Source organism: Panicum hallii, chromosome 8 (genome assembly GCF_002211085.1).
Source record: "Panicum hallii strain FIL2 chromosome 8, PHallii_v3.1, whole genome shotgun sequence".
NCBI classification, from domain to species: domain Eukaryota; kingdom Viridiplantae; phylum Streptophyta; class Magnoliopsida; order Poales; family Poaceae; genus Panicum; species Panicum hallii.
Window position 1 is genome coordinate 39,842,204 of NC_038049.1, and position 17,055 is coordinate 39,859,258.

A 17,055-nucleotide genomic window follows, 5' to 3' on the forward strand; every position below is an offset into this window, starting at 1 on the left:
TCAAAATAATTAATTCATGATGCAAAATAAATACTAAATATACCTTTTTTCACTTTCAATAATTATTCAATTTGAAATTTCACATTCACACATTCACATTTCACTTTTAAAATAAGAGTATGCATGTATGATCATATATACATACTCTTATTTTACAAATAGAAAAATTTCTAATATACTCATTGTCATATCCATATTTCTTTTAAATAGTATTCCCCACCCCTCTCTCTCTATATATATATACGCCCATTCCAAAAAATATCATTCTACTCTATGTACTCATTATGATGAATTAATACATGTAAATCACATCTACACATGCAAATCTTAAGTAAATTTTAGCTCAAATGGTGTATAAACTGAAAAAATTCCAACATTTAACCCAATCTTAAAATCTCTATTTCTAAACCATGAAATGAGCTCCACTAGCAATGAAAGTTGAGGGGAGAAAGTTTATAACCTTTAGAACCGTTGGATGGAGAAATAAAAAACCTTCACAAATCTTGGAGAAAATGGGCATGAACTCCCCACACGTGAGCCAAGAACAAGAAGAACACGACTGGAAGAATGGCTCGGGCAGGGGGAAGAAGAAGGGGCTAAAAATGCTTGGGGAATTTAGTCTCGGTTCGAGCCACCGACCAGGAGTAAAGGGTCGTCGGTTGGAGACTACCATCGGAACTAACTGTGCTGCGCGCCATTAGTCCCGGTTGGAACCACCAACCGGGACTAATGATGGACCTTTAGTCCTGTTTGGTGGCTCTAACCAGGATAAAAGGCTCCTCCCTGCTCTCCTCTATCCTAGCCGTTAGATCCGGGACTAATGCCTTCATTAGTCCGGGCCCAACCTCGGCCGGGACTAAGGGGGTGGATAAAAAACCTGTTCTATAATTAGTGCTACCACCTCCATGTTAAATTATAGGTCGTTTTTGCATCTTTAGGTATATATTTTTTCTATGCACTTACATACATAGCAAAAACTATGTACTTAGAAAAATCAAAATGACCTATAATTTGAAATGAAGAGAGTAACATTTAGAAAAATAAGAAAAATATATATATTTGACTTCATTTGTGTTACATTAATTCTATGCAGCGCAAAGGTTCAAATCTAGAGAAAATGGTCCACGGTTCAAGAGAAAATGAATTTAAAGTTTCCCAAAAGATCTGACCCGCCTTTTACGTGTCGTGACACTTTACCATTAAAATATCCCTTTCTTCTGGCGCTTGTTTGTGACAGCACACCTTGTAGCAAGTGCAATTTCTAATATTCCCAGCCTAGATCACCTACCAAAGAGCAAATCCCAGGCATCCATTGCTATAGACAAAACTGATCGAAAATCAAAATACCAAAAAACAGTTTTCCCCTCAGCCACGAGATTCAAACCCTGAACCAAGTGGGCCCTTTGTTTCATGTTGCATTTTATTATGATTCCCACAAGCTATATTTGTTCAGTATAGCAAGTAACATCTCTCCGGTGAAGGTACTATTTGTTTCAGTTTCTGGCCAATTTTAAAGGTTCGATTTAAAGAAATTTAAAAGTTAGACGATTTCTAAAATCCAGAATCAAACGATTATGGGAGTCATCTAACTTTTGAATATTTCAAAATCGAGCCTTCAAGGCCTGTTTGTATTACCATGAAATGTGGTTATGAAAAGTTTTTCAAATGGTAAAGTTGTCAAAAGAAAAATGGCAAGACATTTTCAATAACACTGGATGACTCAATGCAGAAATGGATCCGGTCACTAGCTGCAAAATTGAAGTGGCCTAAGCAAGCCCTTTGCACCGGCAAACGGAGTTGCCAGCGCAAGCCCAAACAGGAATCCCATCCTAATAGGCCTCTTTTCACTAAAAAAAAAGAACCCGAAATCAAAAGCTTGCACTCTCCTGCCACTCCCCATGCCAATGCAACTTCGATAGATTCTAGTTCTACTTGGAACTGAATTAAAATCCAAGGATGATCAGGCGCCATGCGTCTCAGTTTAATTTCACCGAACCATGCAATATGAAGGTTGGAGGTTGTGGAATTCAAGAAAAAACCACTTATTTGTTTTAACTCTAAATTGTTAAATGATAATTTACAATTTGAGGCTAAAACAAAAGCATTCTTAGAACTTGATCGGTCACGAAGCTCACTAGGTTTATATTATATATACCGGATCGAAAAGTGTAACGGGCGCATTCTTAGAACTTGAGCTCGATTGAGAGAAGAAATTTAACGGGCGCTATCTGCCTCTCCAAGTTCTACAAGACTCCATCCTAGCCGTCGATCGGGCATCGCACGCTGGACTTCACGTGCACCCTCTGCTCCATCTCCACTCGTCGCGCACATCGCACAATGACGTGCTGGTCCCACCCCACGTCGCACACGCAGCGGCACGCCTCTCCCGGGCCCGCACGAGCAGACGAACCCAAACCCATGTCCTGGCCCGGGGAGACGCTGGCCAAGGAGGGGCTTTTCCACGGCGCGCCGCCTCCAGATCGAGCGCGCTAGGGTTTGCTCCGCCGCCCCGCCGCCACCGCAGCCGCCGATGGCCCAGCGCTGGCGCTCGAGGGCGCGGCGGGACCCGGACGTGGACGACGACGACGTCGGCGGCGGCTCCCCGCCCTCCCGGCGCCCGCGCCGGGGCGGTAGCGGCGACGAGGAGGAGGAGGAAGGAGGACGACGACGTGGGTAACGAGGACCTCAGCCTGGAGATCGTCGCGCGCGCGCGGCGGAAGCGGCACGGGGCTTCCGGCGGCGGGACCCCCGGGCTTGCCGACCTGCTGCAGGTGTCCTCCGGCGACGAGGAGGCCGGCGAGGACGCCGTGGTGGAGCTCGGCGAGGCGGAGGAGCCCCGGAGGAAGCAGAGGAAGAAGCACCGGAAGGAGGCGGCCGAGGCTGCAGCGGCGGCCGCCACTTCCGCCCCCGGCGAGGAGCAGCAGGAGGTAAGCATGAGCATTCCTCGTCCTCTTCCCCTTGCTCGTGCTCGTTCGGTATGATTGAAGTGTTCGATTCAGGCCCCGGTGGCATGTATGGTTCAGTGATTTTAGCTACGGAATCCCAGATAGAATCAAAGTTGAGCTGGGAGCTGTGTGATTGTACTGCCTGTAATGTGAGCACAGAGGAAGCTACTGAATCCATCGGATGTAGGAATCCAAAGTCGTGCCCCATTGCTTAGTCTATGCCTTCCTACTGTTGCTGGCTAGGTATTAGCTGGTTTTGTTTGAAAATTGTCTAAAGGCAGATAGCTGTGCTTTCTATATTAGTAGGCATAGCCCAATGAAGCCGGAGAGATGCCTATTTTACTGTTGTGTATGAATCGAGAGTGATGAATTGCGGACGTTCACATGTGGGACTCAGGGATGTTATGTTCAGAGCTTTTATTGGAAACAAAAATGTAAGGTTTTCCTGGAGAGGCACTAGTTGATTTCTTCTTTTCGGCTTCAGGTTGGTGGCACTCAGCAGGGACCTATTGGGATAGCAGAATCGGTGCTAACTGAAGATGGGGCTGATGTCCCTGCATCTGACAACATGGTTCTGCGGAAGCTCCTTGTAAGTGCCAACTGCCAATTAAATTTCTTGTATCTGGCTGCTCACATAAGCTTACCATTGTTTTTGCTTCTACTTGTGATCAGCGCATACCGAGATACTTCGATCCTGGGGAATCATTGTTGGAGACTTGCTATAATTGTAGCGAGGAAGGACATGTGGCCGCAAACTGCCCAATGGAAAAGCGGAAGAAACCTTGCTTTGTTTGTGGGTTGTTTGGGCACAATGCAAAGCAGTGCACGCAGGTTGGTCTCCCTAGCTCCGAGGGATTATCACTCGGTGACTTGGGTATGTCCATTCATGCCCTTGATGAGTGCATTCTATTTGGTTCCTATTGTTTGTAAGCGCAATGTTTCTGTAATTGAGGATATTTCAACATGTGCTTAAGTTTTAACATGTTTTACCTTATTTAGGTTTCGATTCTTGCAATCATGAAAATGTACCTCCTCATGCTGTGAGAACATCAAGAAATTTACCTTAAGCTAAATTGGAGCATTTTTATCATCATTCTGTTTAGCTCTTGCGTCTCTACAAATGCTAGGCAAAATGGAAATATATCTTAAGCGTGTTACTACATTTTTACAGTAAATGCCTTCTGTTTAGCTCCTGCATGAACGCTCATGTTTCTAGGCGAAATGGAAATTTATTGCTGATTTTCTGTACAAAGCACACTTGATGCCAAACATTAGCAGAATGCTTATGTTCCTTCAAATTAGATCTGCTGTTCATTTTGATCAAACAACTGCTTTATGTTCATCATGCCAGTTTGTCTTTTGATTCGCCTCTGCTCTGTTCACTAAGTTCACTGTTCCTATTCTCATGCTTATTGACACCATGTCAATATAAGTATATTTACTTCTATGATTTGTGAAATCTTCCTTTTCGTAATCACGCATGCCTGATGAAGTTTTCCATTGTTTCTTTGAATCTTCTGTATTAGTCATCTATTCTGGTACTGTAATCTCTATATCTTGTTCTTGTAATTATTTTTGCTATAATTCTTACTGGTGTTTGGCATTCTCAAGAATAAACAAATTGTTAATGCTTTTCACAGGGTCAAGATTGTTTCATCTGCAAAAAAAGAGGTCATATGGCGAAAGACTGCCCTGATAAGCACAAGAGGAATGATCATCAATCCACTTTGTGTTTAAGATGTGGAGAAATAGGTCATGATATGTTTGGATGTACCAATGATTACCCACCAGATGATATTAAGGTTACTGCTTCTTTGCCTTGTTTTAGCTAATTTGCTACCTTCCTGTCATAATTGAATTTTGTTTGTTGGTGTTTATTTTCCATAGTCTCTATTTCCCTCTAGTATTGGTCTGAAGAAAAATGCATATAGAAGAATTAAATGTGAGGTAGATTTTTTCTTTTTTATCGTGTTTGGGATAGGTGACTGGGCAGTAGGATGCATGAACTGTGTAATCTTTATGCCAGACCTTCCCTTCTATTCAATGGTAGCATGATCCCTGAATCTTGCATGTACAATTTTTTGAATCTGCAATAGCTGGATAGGGTAGGTGCCCTCTATGTTAGAATCAAACTATTTATGTAGTGCAATAGTGTCCCTGCTGCTAATTTAGATCCATGTTCTAGTCATGAATCATCTAGAATAGCTTCCCCCTTGTTAATGCCTCTGTTTTGGATTATGCAGCAAATAAGATGCTATGTGTGTAATCAGAATGGTCATCTATGCTGTTTTGATGTCGCTGACAATTGCCCCAAACAATTGTGCCAAATCTGGTCATTCTGGTCTGGTAAGTTTTAATGCTTATAAATTATTATTTGCACTGTTTCCGCATGTTGCTTCTCATGGCAGGTGATTAACATTGGACCTTCTATTCTAGGGATGTGCCAAGCAACGTAGGGAAACTAGCGCTATCTCAACTCCAACCGAGTGCTACAAATGTGGCGAGGAAGGCCACTTCGCACGTGGCTGCACAAAGAATGCCAAGGTTGGTATAAGCATCTCACAAGTTGTCTGCCTGATAAGAGTTAACCTATGATCAAATGCATACACAAACACATAGCAATAGCAGTCAAGTACACGGATCGGATTCACAGTCAGTAAGTTTAAGAGTCAATGTATCTCAAACATCGATCCCGTGTTGTTCCAAGAGATGGCACCACCAATCTGCAGGAAAGGAAAGTAAAAGAAAAGAAAGAAAGAAAGCATATCAGATGAAACCCATAAGTAGGCGATTGCCAAGGTACAGTACAAGAAGTGAAGATCGCTACCTCTGGAGCTCTGCTCGTGGAGGTAGTGACAGTGTAGACCAGCCTTGCGTAGAGTCTCACACGTAACGATGCATCCTTTTCTCTAGCAGAGGAAGCAACCGCCATGGTCCTTCATGCAATGGTCCTCGAGCTGTGAACCAACCTAGAGTCATCACTGTCACAGATTAGGATACATGCTGCTTTATTAGCCGAAGAATTTGAGATTCATACCCTTTCTTTGTCAAACGACTCCACCTTGCCTTTGTGGAAATAACAAATATCGTAGACCTCCATGCCTTTCTTTCCGCTGAGCTCCAACTTTCGGTTCCAGCAGAACGTAGCGTAAGTCAGCGCGACCTTGTCATCACAGTCCTCGCGCTCCCGGTAAAGCTCTGCAATGTTGTAACCGCCCTCGAACAGATTGGGCTGCAAGGAAGGGTTCATGCCATTTATTAAGAAACAAGCGTGGGCATTTTGAAACATTGCATATGCTTACGACAGGAAAAAAAATGTGCAGATGACCAAAGAGAGCTAGGAAATTCAGCTCAACAGCACCAGAGCAATCAACATCATCAGAGACTAGAGGGAAGAGTCGTGGAGCCGAGGAAAGTACGAGCATGGCGATGCGACGGCTGACAAGTGACAAGCAACTGATTCTTGCGAATACAAACTAACGGATACTCTACGCAATAGAACCAAGAACCGCGATAGAGTACGGCTGAACAAATCAAAAACCAAGAACGAACGCAACAAACAGGGGGCCCGAGAAGCAAGAAACGGCCAAGAAGCGAACAGAATGAAGGGGAATCCTTACCGGCGGCGCAGGACGCGGATGCGACGGCGGAGGACGCGGACGCGGAGCCTTGCTCTTCCTCTTCGGCTTCTGGGCGTTGTAACATTCCGGGTTTGCACCCAGAATGTTATTGTACAAAATTCATGAATTTCAAGAAAAATTCGTGTATGTGCCTTGACAGGGACTAAAAATAAGTATAAGTTCTCTCCATCTCGAAATTTTAGTAAATTTTACTTAACATTTTAAACTAAGGTCCACTAAGATGTTAGTGCTGTGGGAGATGAAAGCAAAAGAAGCATACGTGCAGAAAAATATTTTAGTATGCCATATATTACAGCTGAATTGATATCTCCATTTTGTGGAATGCACCAACTCCATAGAAGGAATGTCCATGAAATTATATATATATATAGGAAACTTTAGAGATTCAAACGTCTGGTTGTACTCAACTGACTGAACATTGGGACGATTATGAAATTTCACATTGTAAAATTGATCATTTGTGAATTTACATATTAGTGGATGCATCACAAATTCACGTGTGAGCATATGCTTTTCACAAGATAATTTTTGCAGCCTTTCATAAATGCTCACATCATATCCTGCTTCTTTACAAATCTAATAATCGATAAGAAAAAAGTTCATTTAGATATCAAGGCATAAGATTATTTTGGTCAAGACTTAAAATATTATAAATGGATGGAATCCAGACATAAATAAAAGACATGAAACTATATCATTGCCACGATCATGATCGTCACCATGAGCTTGATCTTGATCTTGAGAAGAATTTGGTGTTCGACTCTTGTTGATGATACGATGAATTAAGATTAGGATAAATATTTGGAGCTTGGATTTCCGCTTGCTCTTCTTCTTAATCTTTATGAGGTCTTACTTCTCCTAGATCCATCTTCAAAATGGATTGTGGTTTGGAGGCTCTTCATTACCTACAAGGTCATTTTCAATTTGCTCTACTTGAGAGCTGTTTGATTCATCAAATTTCACATCTACCGTGATCTCAACAAATTCGGAGGTTTTGTTGAAAACATGATAGGCATGTTCATTAGTACTATATCCAAGTAGAAAAACTTCGTCGGCCTTAAGTGCAAACTTAGAATTTTTGTTTTTTTTTTCAGAATATAACATTTGCAACCAAAGACTCTAAAGTAATGCACCTTTTCCTTGTTACCGGTGAGGATCTCATATGTAGTATTGCCCAAGTACTTTTAAAGATAGAGATGATTCACGGCATGGCAAGCCGTATTAATTGTTTCGGTCCAAAATGAATCCGGAGTCTTGTACTCATCAAGTATAGTTCTAGTCATCTCAATAAGAGTTCTATTCTTCCTTTTAACAATGCCATTTTATTGAGGAGTATAAGGAGCTGAGAGCTCATGCTTATCCCTTCTTCATCAAGATATTTCTCCACATTGAGATTCCGAAACTCCGAACCTTTATTACTTCTAATATTTTTAATCTTTAATTCAAACTTATTTTGTGCTCTTCTAATAAATTTTTTGATAACCCTTTGAGCTTCACTTTTATCTTGCAATAAGTATACCAAGTGTATCTAGAGAAGTCATCCACAATAACAAGATCATATTTATTTCCACCAATGCTAACATAAGCAATTGGACCAAATAAATCCATATGAAGTAGTTTCAGAGATCTTGAGCTAGTTAATATGTTCTTGGGTGGATGAGGAGCGCCAAATTGTTTCCCGGCTTGGCAAGCACTACATAACCTGTCTTTCTCAAAAGTAACATTTGTTAGGATGTGCTCACCTTTTTAAAGTTTGGCCAAATTTCTCATGCCAACGTGAGCAACTCGGCGATATCAAAGCCAATCCAAATTAGATTTTGTTACTAAATATGTCTTAGGTTCCACTTTAGTAGTTGTGAAATTAACTAAATAAAATTTTCCCTTTAAACAACCTGTAAATGCAATAGAGGAATCCTCGCTTCTCAAGATGATCACACCCTCATTAGTAAAAAGATAATTGTAGCCTTTCTCACAAAGTTGTGAAACGGATAACAAATTATACCTCAAAGTATCAACTAAATAAACATTAGTAAGTGATGAATCTTTTGAGATAGAGATATCACCTTGATCAACAGCATCACCATAATTATTATCGCCAAACATGATTCTCTCAATAGGCGAATTATATTCCTTAAAATTAGTAAATATTTTTTTCTCTCCGATCATATGATTTGAACAACCGCTATCTAGCAACCATGTAGAACCACTGGAGGAATATGACTACAAAATAAAACAAATCAAATCTTGATTTTAGATACCCAAACGAGGTTGGATCCTTGAGGGTTCGACCGAGACATCTTGGGCACCCAAACATTTCTCATCATTTATTATTTTCTTGGCATGAGCGCCAACATACTTGATCACCATCTTCCTATTTTGATCCCACATGACCGTGTAATCAATTGTGTAGTTGGAAGATGTTTGCGCTCAATGGTGTTCTCTTTTTCCTTAAGATTGTTTGAGTCCTTAGCAACCTTGCTAAGAATCTTAACCAAAGATCTTTGCTTCAATGTTGTTCACCCTTGACGCACCATGAGCAATGTTTTTTATCAACTCTTCAAGATTAATGCCTCTCTTGAATAAGGGCATCTCATATCCATTTATTTTTCTTGTGCTATTTGACCTTCCTCCAAGCTCTCATCAATATCGCTTATAACGAAATCATCATCATCATCTGAGCATGATTCCACAATCATATGTTCTTTCTCGGAGGATGCACCAATACTGGAGTTATCACCAATTCCGGCCATAGTGTGTTTCCTTTAGCGGTTAAACCTTAATCAAGGGATTAGACTCTGATACCAATTGAAAGAACAACACTAGGCTTAGAGAGAGGGGTGAATAGACCTTGTTTAATTTTTTTAAGAAAATCTGGCCGAAAAATGTCAGCGGCCAGATGATCCAGCCTAGGGTCGGATCTTCCGCGCGGCGAATGATCCGACCTAAGGTCGGATCTTCCAGCCGGGATTAAATAACCAACTAAATTCAAAATATACTTAACTTTTGATGATTCCCTTTGAATACAAAATTGGTAAAAGATATTGCAAAGCCTATGCAGGAATTCAATATACAAGATCTACACCTATCTAGTAGATCGGATCGAAACAAGATCACGAACGATATGAACAACAATAAGTAAATGGAGACACAAAATTTAATCCGAAGTTCACTCAATGATAAGTTTCGCATATTGTCGAATCATATTCGTGATTCTCTAGCTTACCTTATCAACCATCCTTCAGCAGTTTGTTTGCCGGAAAAAGATAGTAGCATCCCTGTGGATCTACTGCATCTCATGAAAGAAATAATTAAGGTTTTGTTGGATAAGGATTTGACGGATGAATGTTGCAGCAGCATTCGAACCTACATCTGCTACAGATATTATTGCTTCTGACCGTACTTACTCAATTGCAAGTCACTTAATGAAAAAAGGATTGGCTGCATAATACTATTGGATGAACTCATCAAGTCTTTGAAGTTGCCTCATATAAAAGACAGGGATGAAATTGACGGGTTTTGCATTGAACATTCTAGAATCATTATTACCACTGTTGATGGCACAAATAAGTTGCATGGCTTGGACATGGAAACATTTGATATCCTAATAATCAGTGATGCTGATCGAATTAAAGAATGTGATTTGCCAGTCTCTCTTCTGCTTCCTGTACGGCATATTGTCTTCGTACGGCACATTGTCTTCTTTGGCGACCATCTTCTTTGGCGACCATCTTCATATACAACCTTTAGTCCACAGCAAGGTACATATGTTTTCTTCAGAATATTATCATAGTTTGCCCCCTAAACTCGAAAATAGACACGATACGTCCCTCGTCTCTCAAAACTGTTCAAATTACCCTTGCAACAGTTTATAATAGTTCTGGATGTAGTTTTCGCTGATGTAGCATGTGGGATCCACCAGACATCACATCTACCTTTTCTTTCTCTCACTAACAATATGGCCCCAACTAGAACTCCCTACCTCTTCTGACATGCTGCCTCTTTCTCCCTCACATGTAAGCATGATATAGTTTTCTGTCTTTTGTTTATATCTGGATTCCATCCATTTATAATATTTTAAGTCTTGGCCAAAATAAACCTTGATATCTAAATGAATTTTTTTCTTATCGATTATTAGATTTGTAAAGAAGCAGGATATGATGTGAGCATTTATGAAAGGCTGCAAAAATTATCTTGTGAAAAGCATATGATCACACGTGAATTTGTGATGCATCCACTAATACGTAAATTCACAAATGATCAATTTTACAATGTGAAACTTCATAATGGTCCCAATGTTCAGTCAGTTGAGTACAACCAGGCGTTTGAATCTCTAAAGTTTCCTATATATATAGTTTCATGGACATTCCTTCTATGGAGTTGGTGCATTCCACAAAATGGAGATTTCAATTCAGCTGTAATATATGGCATACTAAAATATTTTTCTGCACGTATGCTTCTTTTGCTTTCATCTCCCACAGCACTAACATCTTAGTGAACCTTAATTTAAAATGTTAAGTAAAATTTACTAAAATTTCGAGATGGAGAGAACTTATACTTATTTTTGTCCCTGTCAAAGCACATACACGAAATTTTTTTGAAATTCATAAATTTTGTACAATAACATTCTGGGTGCAAACCCGGAATGTTACAGCGCCCAGAAGCCAAAGAGGAAGAGCAAGGCTCCGCGTCCGCGTCCTCCGCCGTCGCATCCGCGTCCTGCGCCGCCGGTAAGGATTCCCCTTCATTCTGTTCGCTTCTTGGCCGTTTCTTGCTTCTCGGGCCCCCTGTTTGTTGCGTTCGTTCTTGGTTTTTGATTTGTTCAGCCGTACTCTATCGCGGTTCTTGGTTCTATTGCGTAGAGTATCCGTTAGTTTGTATTCGCAAGAATCAGTTGCTTGTCACTTGTCAGCCGTCGCATCGCCATGCTCGTACTTTTCTCGGCTCCACGACTCTTCCCTCTAGTCTCTGATGATGTTGATTGCTCTGGTGCTGTTGAGCTGAATTTCCTAGCTCTCTTTGGTCATCTGCACATTTTTTTCCTGTCGTAAGCATATGCAATGTTTCAAAATGCCCACGCTTGTTTCTTAATAAATGGCATGAACCCTTCCTTGCAGCCCAATCTGTTCGAGGGCGGTTACAACATTGCAGAGCTTTACCGGGAGCGCGAGGACTGTGATGACAAGGTCGCGCTGACTTACGCTACGTTCTGCTGGAACCGAAAGTTGGAGCTCAGCGGAAAGAAAGGCATGGAGGTCTACGATATTTGTTATTTCCACAAAGGCAAGGTGGAGTCGTTTGACAAAGAAAGGGTATGAATCTCAAATTCTTCGGCTAATAAAGCAGCATGTATCCTAATCTGTGACAGTGATGACTCTAGGTTGGTTCACAGCTCGAGGACCATTGCATGAAGGACCATGGCGGTTGCTTCCTCTGCTAGAGAAAAGGATGCATCGTTACGTGTGAGACTCTACGCAAGGCTGGTCTACACTGTCACTACCTCCACGAGCAGAGCTCCAGAGGTAGCGATCTTCACTTCTTGTACTGTACCTTGGCAATCGCCTACTTATGGGTTTCATCTGATATGCTTTCTTTCTTTCTTTTCTTTTACTTTCCTTTCCTGCAGATTGGTGGTGCCATCTCTTGGAACAACACGGGATCGATGTTTGAGATACATTGACTCTTAAACTTACTGACTGTGAATCCGATCCGTGTACTTGACTGCTATTGCTATGTGTTTGTGTATGCATTTGATCATAGGTTAACTCTTATCAGGCAGACAACTTGTGAGATGCTTATACCAACCTTGGCATTCTTTGTGCAGCCACGTGCGAAGTGGCCTTCCTCGCCACATTTGTAGCACTCGGTTGGAGTTGAGATAGCGCTAGTTTCCCTACGTTGCTTGGCACATCCCTAGAATAGAAGGTCCAATGTTAATCACCTGCCATGAGAAGCAACATGCGGAAACAGTGCAAATAATAATTTATAAGCATTAAAACTTACCAGACCAGAATGACCAGATTTGGCACAATTGTTTGGGGCAATTGTCAGCGACATCAAAACAGCATAGATGACCATTCTGATTACACACATAGCATCTTATTTGCTGCATAATCCAAAACAGAGGCATTAACAAGGGGGAAGCTATTCTAGATGATTCATGACTAGAACATGGATCTAAATTAGCAGCAGGGACACTATTGCACTACATAAATAGTTTGATTCTAACATAGAGGGCACCTACCCTATCCAGCTATTGCAGATTCAAAAAATTGTACATGCAAGATTCAGGGATCATGCTACCATTGAATAGAAGGGAAGGTCTGGCATAAAGATTACACAGTTCATGCATCCTACTGCCCAGTCACCTATCCCAAACACGATAAAAAAGAAAAAATCTACCTCACATTTAATTCTTCTATATGCATTTTTCTTCAGACCAATACTAGAGGGAAATAGAGACTATGGAAAATAAACACCAACAAACAAAATTCAATTATGACAGGAAGGTAGCAAATTAGCTAAAACAAGGCAAAGAAGCAGTAACCTTAATATCATCTGGTGGGTAATCATTGGTACATCCAAACATATCATGACCTATTTCTCCACATCTTAAACACAAAGTGGATTGATGATCATTCCTCTTGTGCTTATCAGGGCAGTCTTTCGCCATATGACCTCTTTTTTTGCAGATGAAACAATCTTGACCCTGTGAAAAGCATTAACAATTTGTTTATTCTTGAGAATGCCAAACACCAGTAAGAATTATAGCAAAAATAATTACAAGAACAAGATATAGAGATTACAGTACCAGAATAGATGACTAATACAGAAGATTCAAAGAAACAATGGAAAACTTCATCAGGCATGCGTGATTACGAAAAGGAAGATTTCACAAATCATAGAAGTAAATATACTTATATTGACATGGTGTCAATAAGCATGAGAATAGGAACAGTGAACTTAGTGAACAGAGCAGAGGCGAATCAAAAGACAAACTGGCATGATGAACATAAAGCAGTTGTTTGATCAAAATGAACAGCAGATCTAATTTGAAGGAACATAAGCATTCTGCTAATGTTTGGCATCAAGTGTGCTTTGTACAGAAAATCAGCAATAAATTTCCATTTCGCCTAGAAACATGAGCGTTCATGCAGGAGCTAAACAGAAGGCATTTACTGTAAAAATGTAGTAACACGCTTAAGATATATTTCCATTTTGCCTAGCATTTGTAGAGACGCAAGAGCTAAACAGAATGATGATAAAAATGCTCCAATTTAGCTTAAGGTAAATTTCTTGATGTTCTCACAGCATGAGGAGGTACATTTTCATGATTGCAAGAATCGAAACCTAAATAAGGTAAAACATGTTAAAACTTAAGCACATGTTGAAATATCCTCAATTACAGAAACATTGCGCTTACAAACAATAGGAACCAAATAGAATGCACTCATCAAGGGCATGAATGGACATACCCAAGTCACCGAGTGATAATCCCTCGGAGCTAGGGAGACCAACCTGCGTGCACTGCTTTGCATTGTGCCCAAACAACCCACAAACAAAGCAAGGTTTCTTCCGCTTTTCCATTGGGCAGTTTGCGGCCACATGTCCTTCCTCGCTACAATTATAGCAAGTCTCCAACAATGATTCCCCAGGATCGAAGTATCTCGGTATGCGCTGATCACAAGTAGAAGCAAAAACAATGGTAAGCTTATGTGAGCAGCCAGATACAAGAAATTTAATTGGCAGTTGGCACTTACAAGGAGCTTCCGCAGAACCATGTTGTCAGATGCAGGGACATCAGCCCCATCTTCAGTTAGCACCGATTCTGCTATCCCAATAGGTCCCTGCTGAGTGCCACCAACCTGAAGCCGAAAAGAAGAAATCAACTAGTGCCTCTCCAGGAAAACCTTACATTTTTGTTTCCAATAAAAGCTCTGAACATAACATCCCTGAGTCCCACATGTGAACGTCCGCAATTCATCACTCTCGATTCATACACAACAGTAAAATAGGCATCTCTCCGGCTTCATTGGGCTATGCCTACTAATATAGAAAGCACAGCTATCTGCCTTTAGACAATTTTCAAACAAAACCAGCTAATACCTAGCCAGCAACAGTAGGAAGGCATAGACTAAGCAATGGGGCACGACTTTGGATTCCTACATCCGATGGATTCAGTAGCTTCCTCTGTGCTCACATTACAGGCAGTACAATCACACAGCTCCCAGCTCAACTTTGATTCTATCTGGGATTCCGTAGCTAAAATCACTGAACCATACATGCCACCGGGGCCTGAATCGAACACTTCAATCATACCGAACGAGCACGAGCAAGGGGAAGAGGACGAGGAATGCTCATGCTTACCTCCTGCTGCTCCTCGCCGGGGGCGGAAGTGGCGGCCGCCGCTGCAGCCTCGGCCGCCTCCTTCCGGTGCTTCTTCCTCTGCTTCCTCCGGGGCTCCTCCGCCTCGCCGAGCTCCACCACGGCGTCCTCGCCGGCCTCCTCGTCGCCGGAGGACACCTGCAGCAGGTCGGCAAGCCCGGGGGTCCCGCCGCCGGAAGCCCCGTGCCGCTTCCGCCGCGCGCGCGCGACGATCTCCAGGCTGAGGTCCTCGTTACCCACGTCGTCGTCCTCCTTCCTCCTCCTCCTCGTCGCCGCTACCGCCCCGGCGCGGGCGCCGGGAGGGCGGGGAGCCGCCGCCGACGTCGTCGTCGTCCACGTCCGGGTCCCGCCGCGCCCTCGAGCGCCAGCGCTGGGCCATCGGCGGCTGCGGTGGCGGCGGGGCGGCGGAGCAAACCCTAGCGCGCTCGATCTGGAGGCGGCGCGCCGTGGAAAAGCCCCTCCTTGGCCAGCGTCTCCCCGGGCCAGGACATGGGTTTGGGTTCGTCTGCTCGTGCGGGCCCGGGAGAGGCGTGCCGCTGCGTGTGCGACGTGGGGGCCCAGAGTTTTCAAAAGATTCTGTTCAGGCCATGTAGCACTGTGTCAAGAATATCAAAAAGTGACAAGTACAAGATGTAATCGCGGGCCTGAGAAACAAGGTCATGAGAAGCATAAGTTTTTTAGAGTTCCTGGTCAACAAGCACCGGTCCATCTTATTGCATGAGGACCATAGTTCATACAGCAGTTCAGTGTCAGAGAAAACAAAAGTAACTATATATTTATTTGTCGGACTATCACTATCTCCAATCAAATAGCTGAATTACCGGTTACCAAGCATAGAAAAAAAAGTAAGAACTATAGCTGCAAATTAACTGTAAAGAGCATCATTCAGATGTAAGCATCCTACTTTGAGGTTGACATAAGGTATCAGGTACCAAATGCATGAATGCAGAAACGATGCCTAATTATGCATGATCTAGAAAAATATACCTAGAATTTAGCTGATATTATTAGAAGCAGTCTAAAAAATTAGCATGTGTGTCCGCACTTCTGTTCCTAATGACTGCAGAAGAGGTTTTGAAATGAGTTTCACAGTCAATAAGATCTTTTGGTAGTATCTTCCCAACATACCTTTGTATTCTTTATTTAATCACTCTTTTATTTGACAGTTAATTGTCCCATCAAAATGAGATCTCAAAGTATTTTGTCCCATCACTGAATCATGATTAAAGTTGTGTACTTGTGTGTTTATTCTCTAGCTATTTAATTTAAGATCATGTACCTTTATTCTCTAACTATTTATTCTCTAGATATTTAACTTAAGAACATGTTAATTGTTCTACAGTTGCAATGGTTAGTGCTCCTAGAAGCTCCCAAGTTACAGGTTCCCAAGCATCAGGTGCTGTAGTGGCTGCAGCTGATACAACAGAAGATAATGTTGTGCACATTTCGGATGGGGAGGAAGAAGCTATTGCTGCTCCTGGTAAAAGGAGGAAACTTTATTCTAAAGTGTGGAATGACTTCGTCCAAGTTTGTGTTGATGGAGAATGGAAGGCCAAATACAATCATTGTGGCAAGAAACTTTCAGCCGTATCAAGGAATGGTACAACCCATCTGAAAATCTTGTCCTTTAAATAATAAGAAGCCAGGAGATAAAATTCAAAGTAATTTGCGGTTTGGAACCACTGAAAAAGGGGCAATTACTGTAGAAAACTATATGTTTGATCAAGAAGTAGCTAGGAAAGCTCTTTATTCCATGATCATATTGCATGAGTACCCACTGTCCATTATTGACCACTATGGTTTTCGTAATTTTGTTACTGCCCTGCAACCTTTGTTTAAAATGGGTACTAGAAATACTATTAGAAAGGACATAATGCATTTCTATGAGGGTGAGAAAAGGAAAGCTAGGATATTCCTGCAAAGGACCAATTGCCGTGTTGCTGTTACAACTGATCTTTGGACAGATGATTGCATACCACTGAAGTTATTTGTGATGCATTGCACAAGTGCCTCCAGAGCTGGGATATTGATCGGAGGGTATCAACCGTGACTCTTGATAATTGCAGCACCAATGATAGTATGATTGG

General features: G+C 41.9%; 2 protein-coding genes and 1 pseudogene across 2 annotated transcripts in view; 1 reads left to right on the forward strand and 2 right to left on the reverse strand.

Annotated features, from left to right (window-relative positions):
• Positions 1-2,392: 2,392 nt before the first annotated feature.
• On the forward strand, positions 2,393-12,354 carry LOC112902335 (zinc finger CCHC domain-containing protein 7-like). Its single transcript, XM_025971360.1, is given in 11 exon segments — positions 2,393-2,647; positions 2,649-2,927; positions 3,430-3,534; positions 3,618-3,776; positions 4,586-4,747; positions 5,189-5,259; positions 5,261-5,291; positions 5,382-5,489; positions 11,701-11,895; positions 11,976-12,105; positions 12,210-12,354. Coding segments are annotated over 10 exon segments (1,275 nt in total). The 5' UTR covers positions 2,393-2,530; the 3' UTR covers positions 12,024-12,105; positions 12,210-12,354.
• LOC112902334 lies at positions 5,524-15,502 on the reverse strand (annotated as a pseudogene).
• Positions 12,172-17,055, reverse strand: part of LOC112902333 (protein AIR1-like) — a 66,696-nt gene continuing 61,812 nt past the window's right edge. Inside the window, exon 8 of the mRNA XM_025971359.1 lies at positions 12,172-12,394. The gene's annotated coding sequence lies outside the window, so the exon portion shown is untranslated. The remainder of the gene's footprint in view (positions 12,395-17,055) is intronic.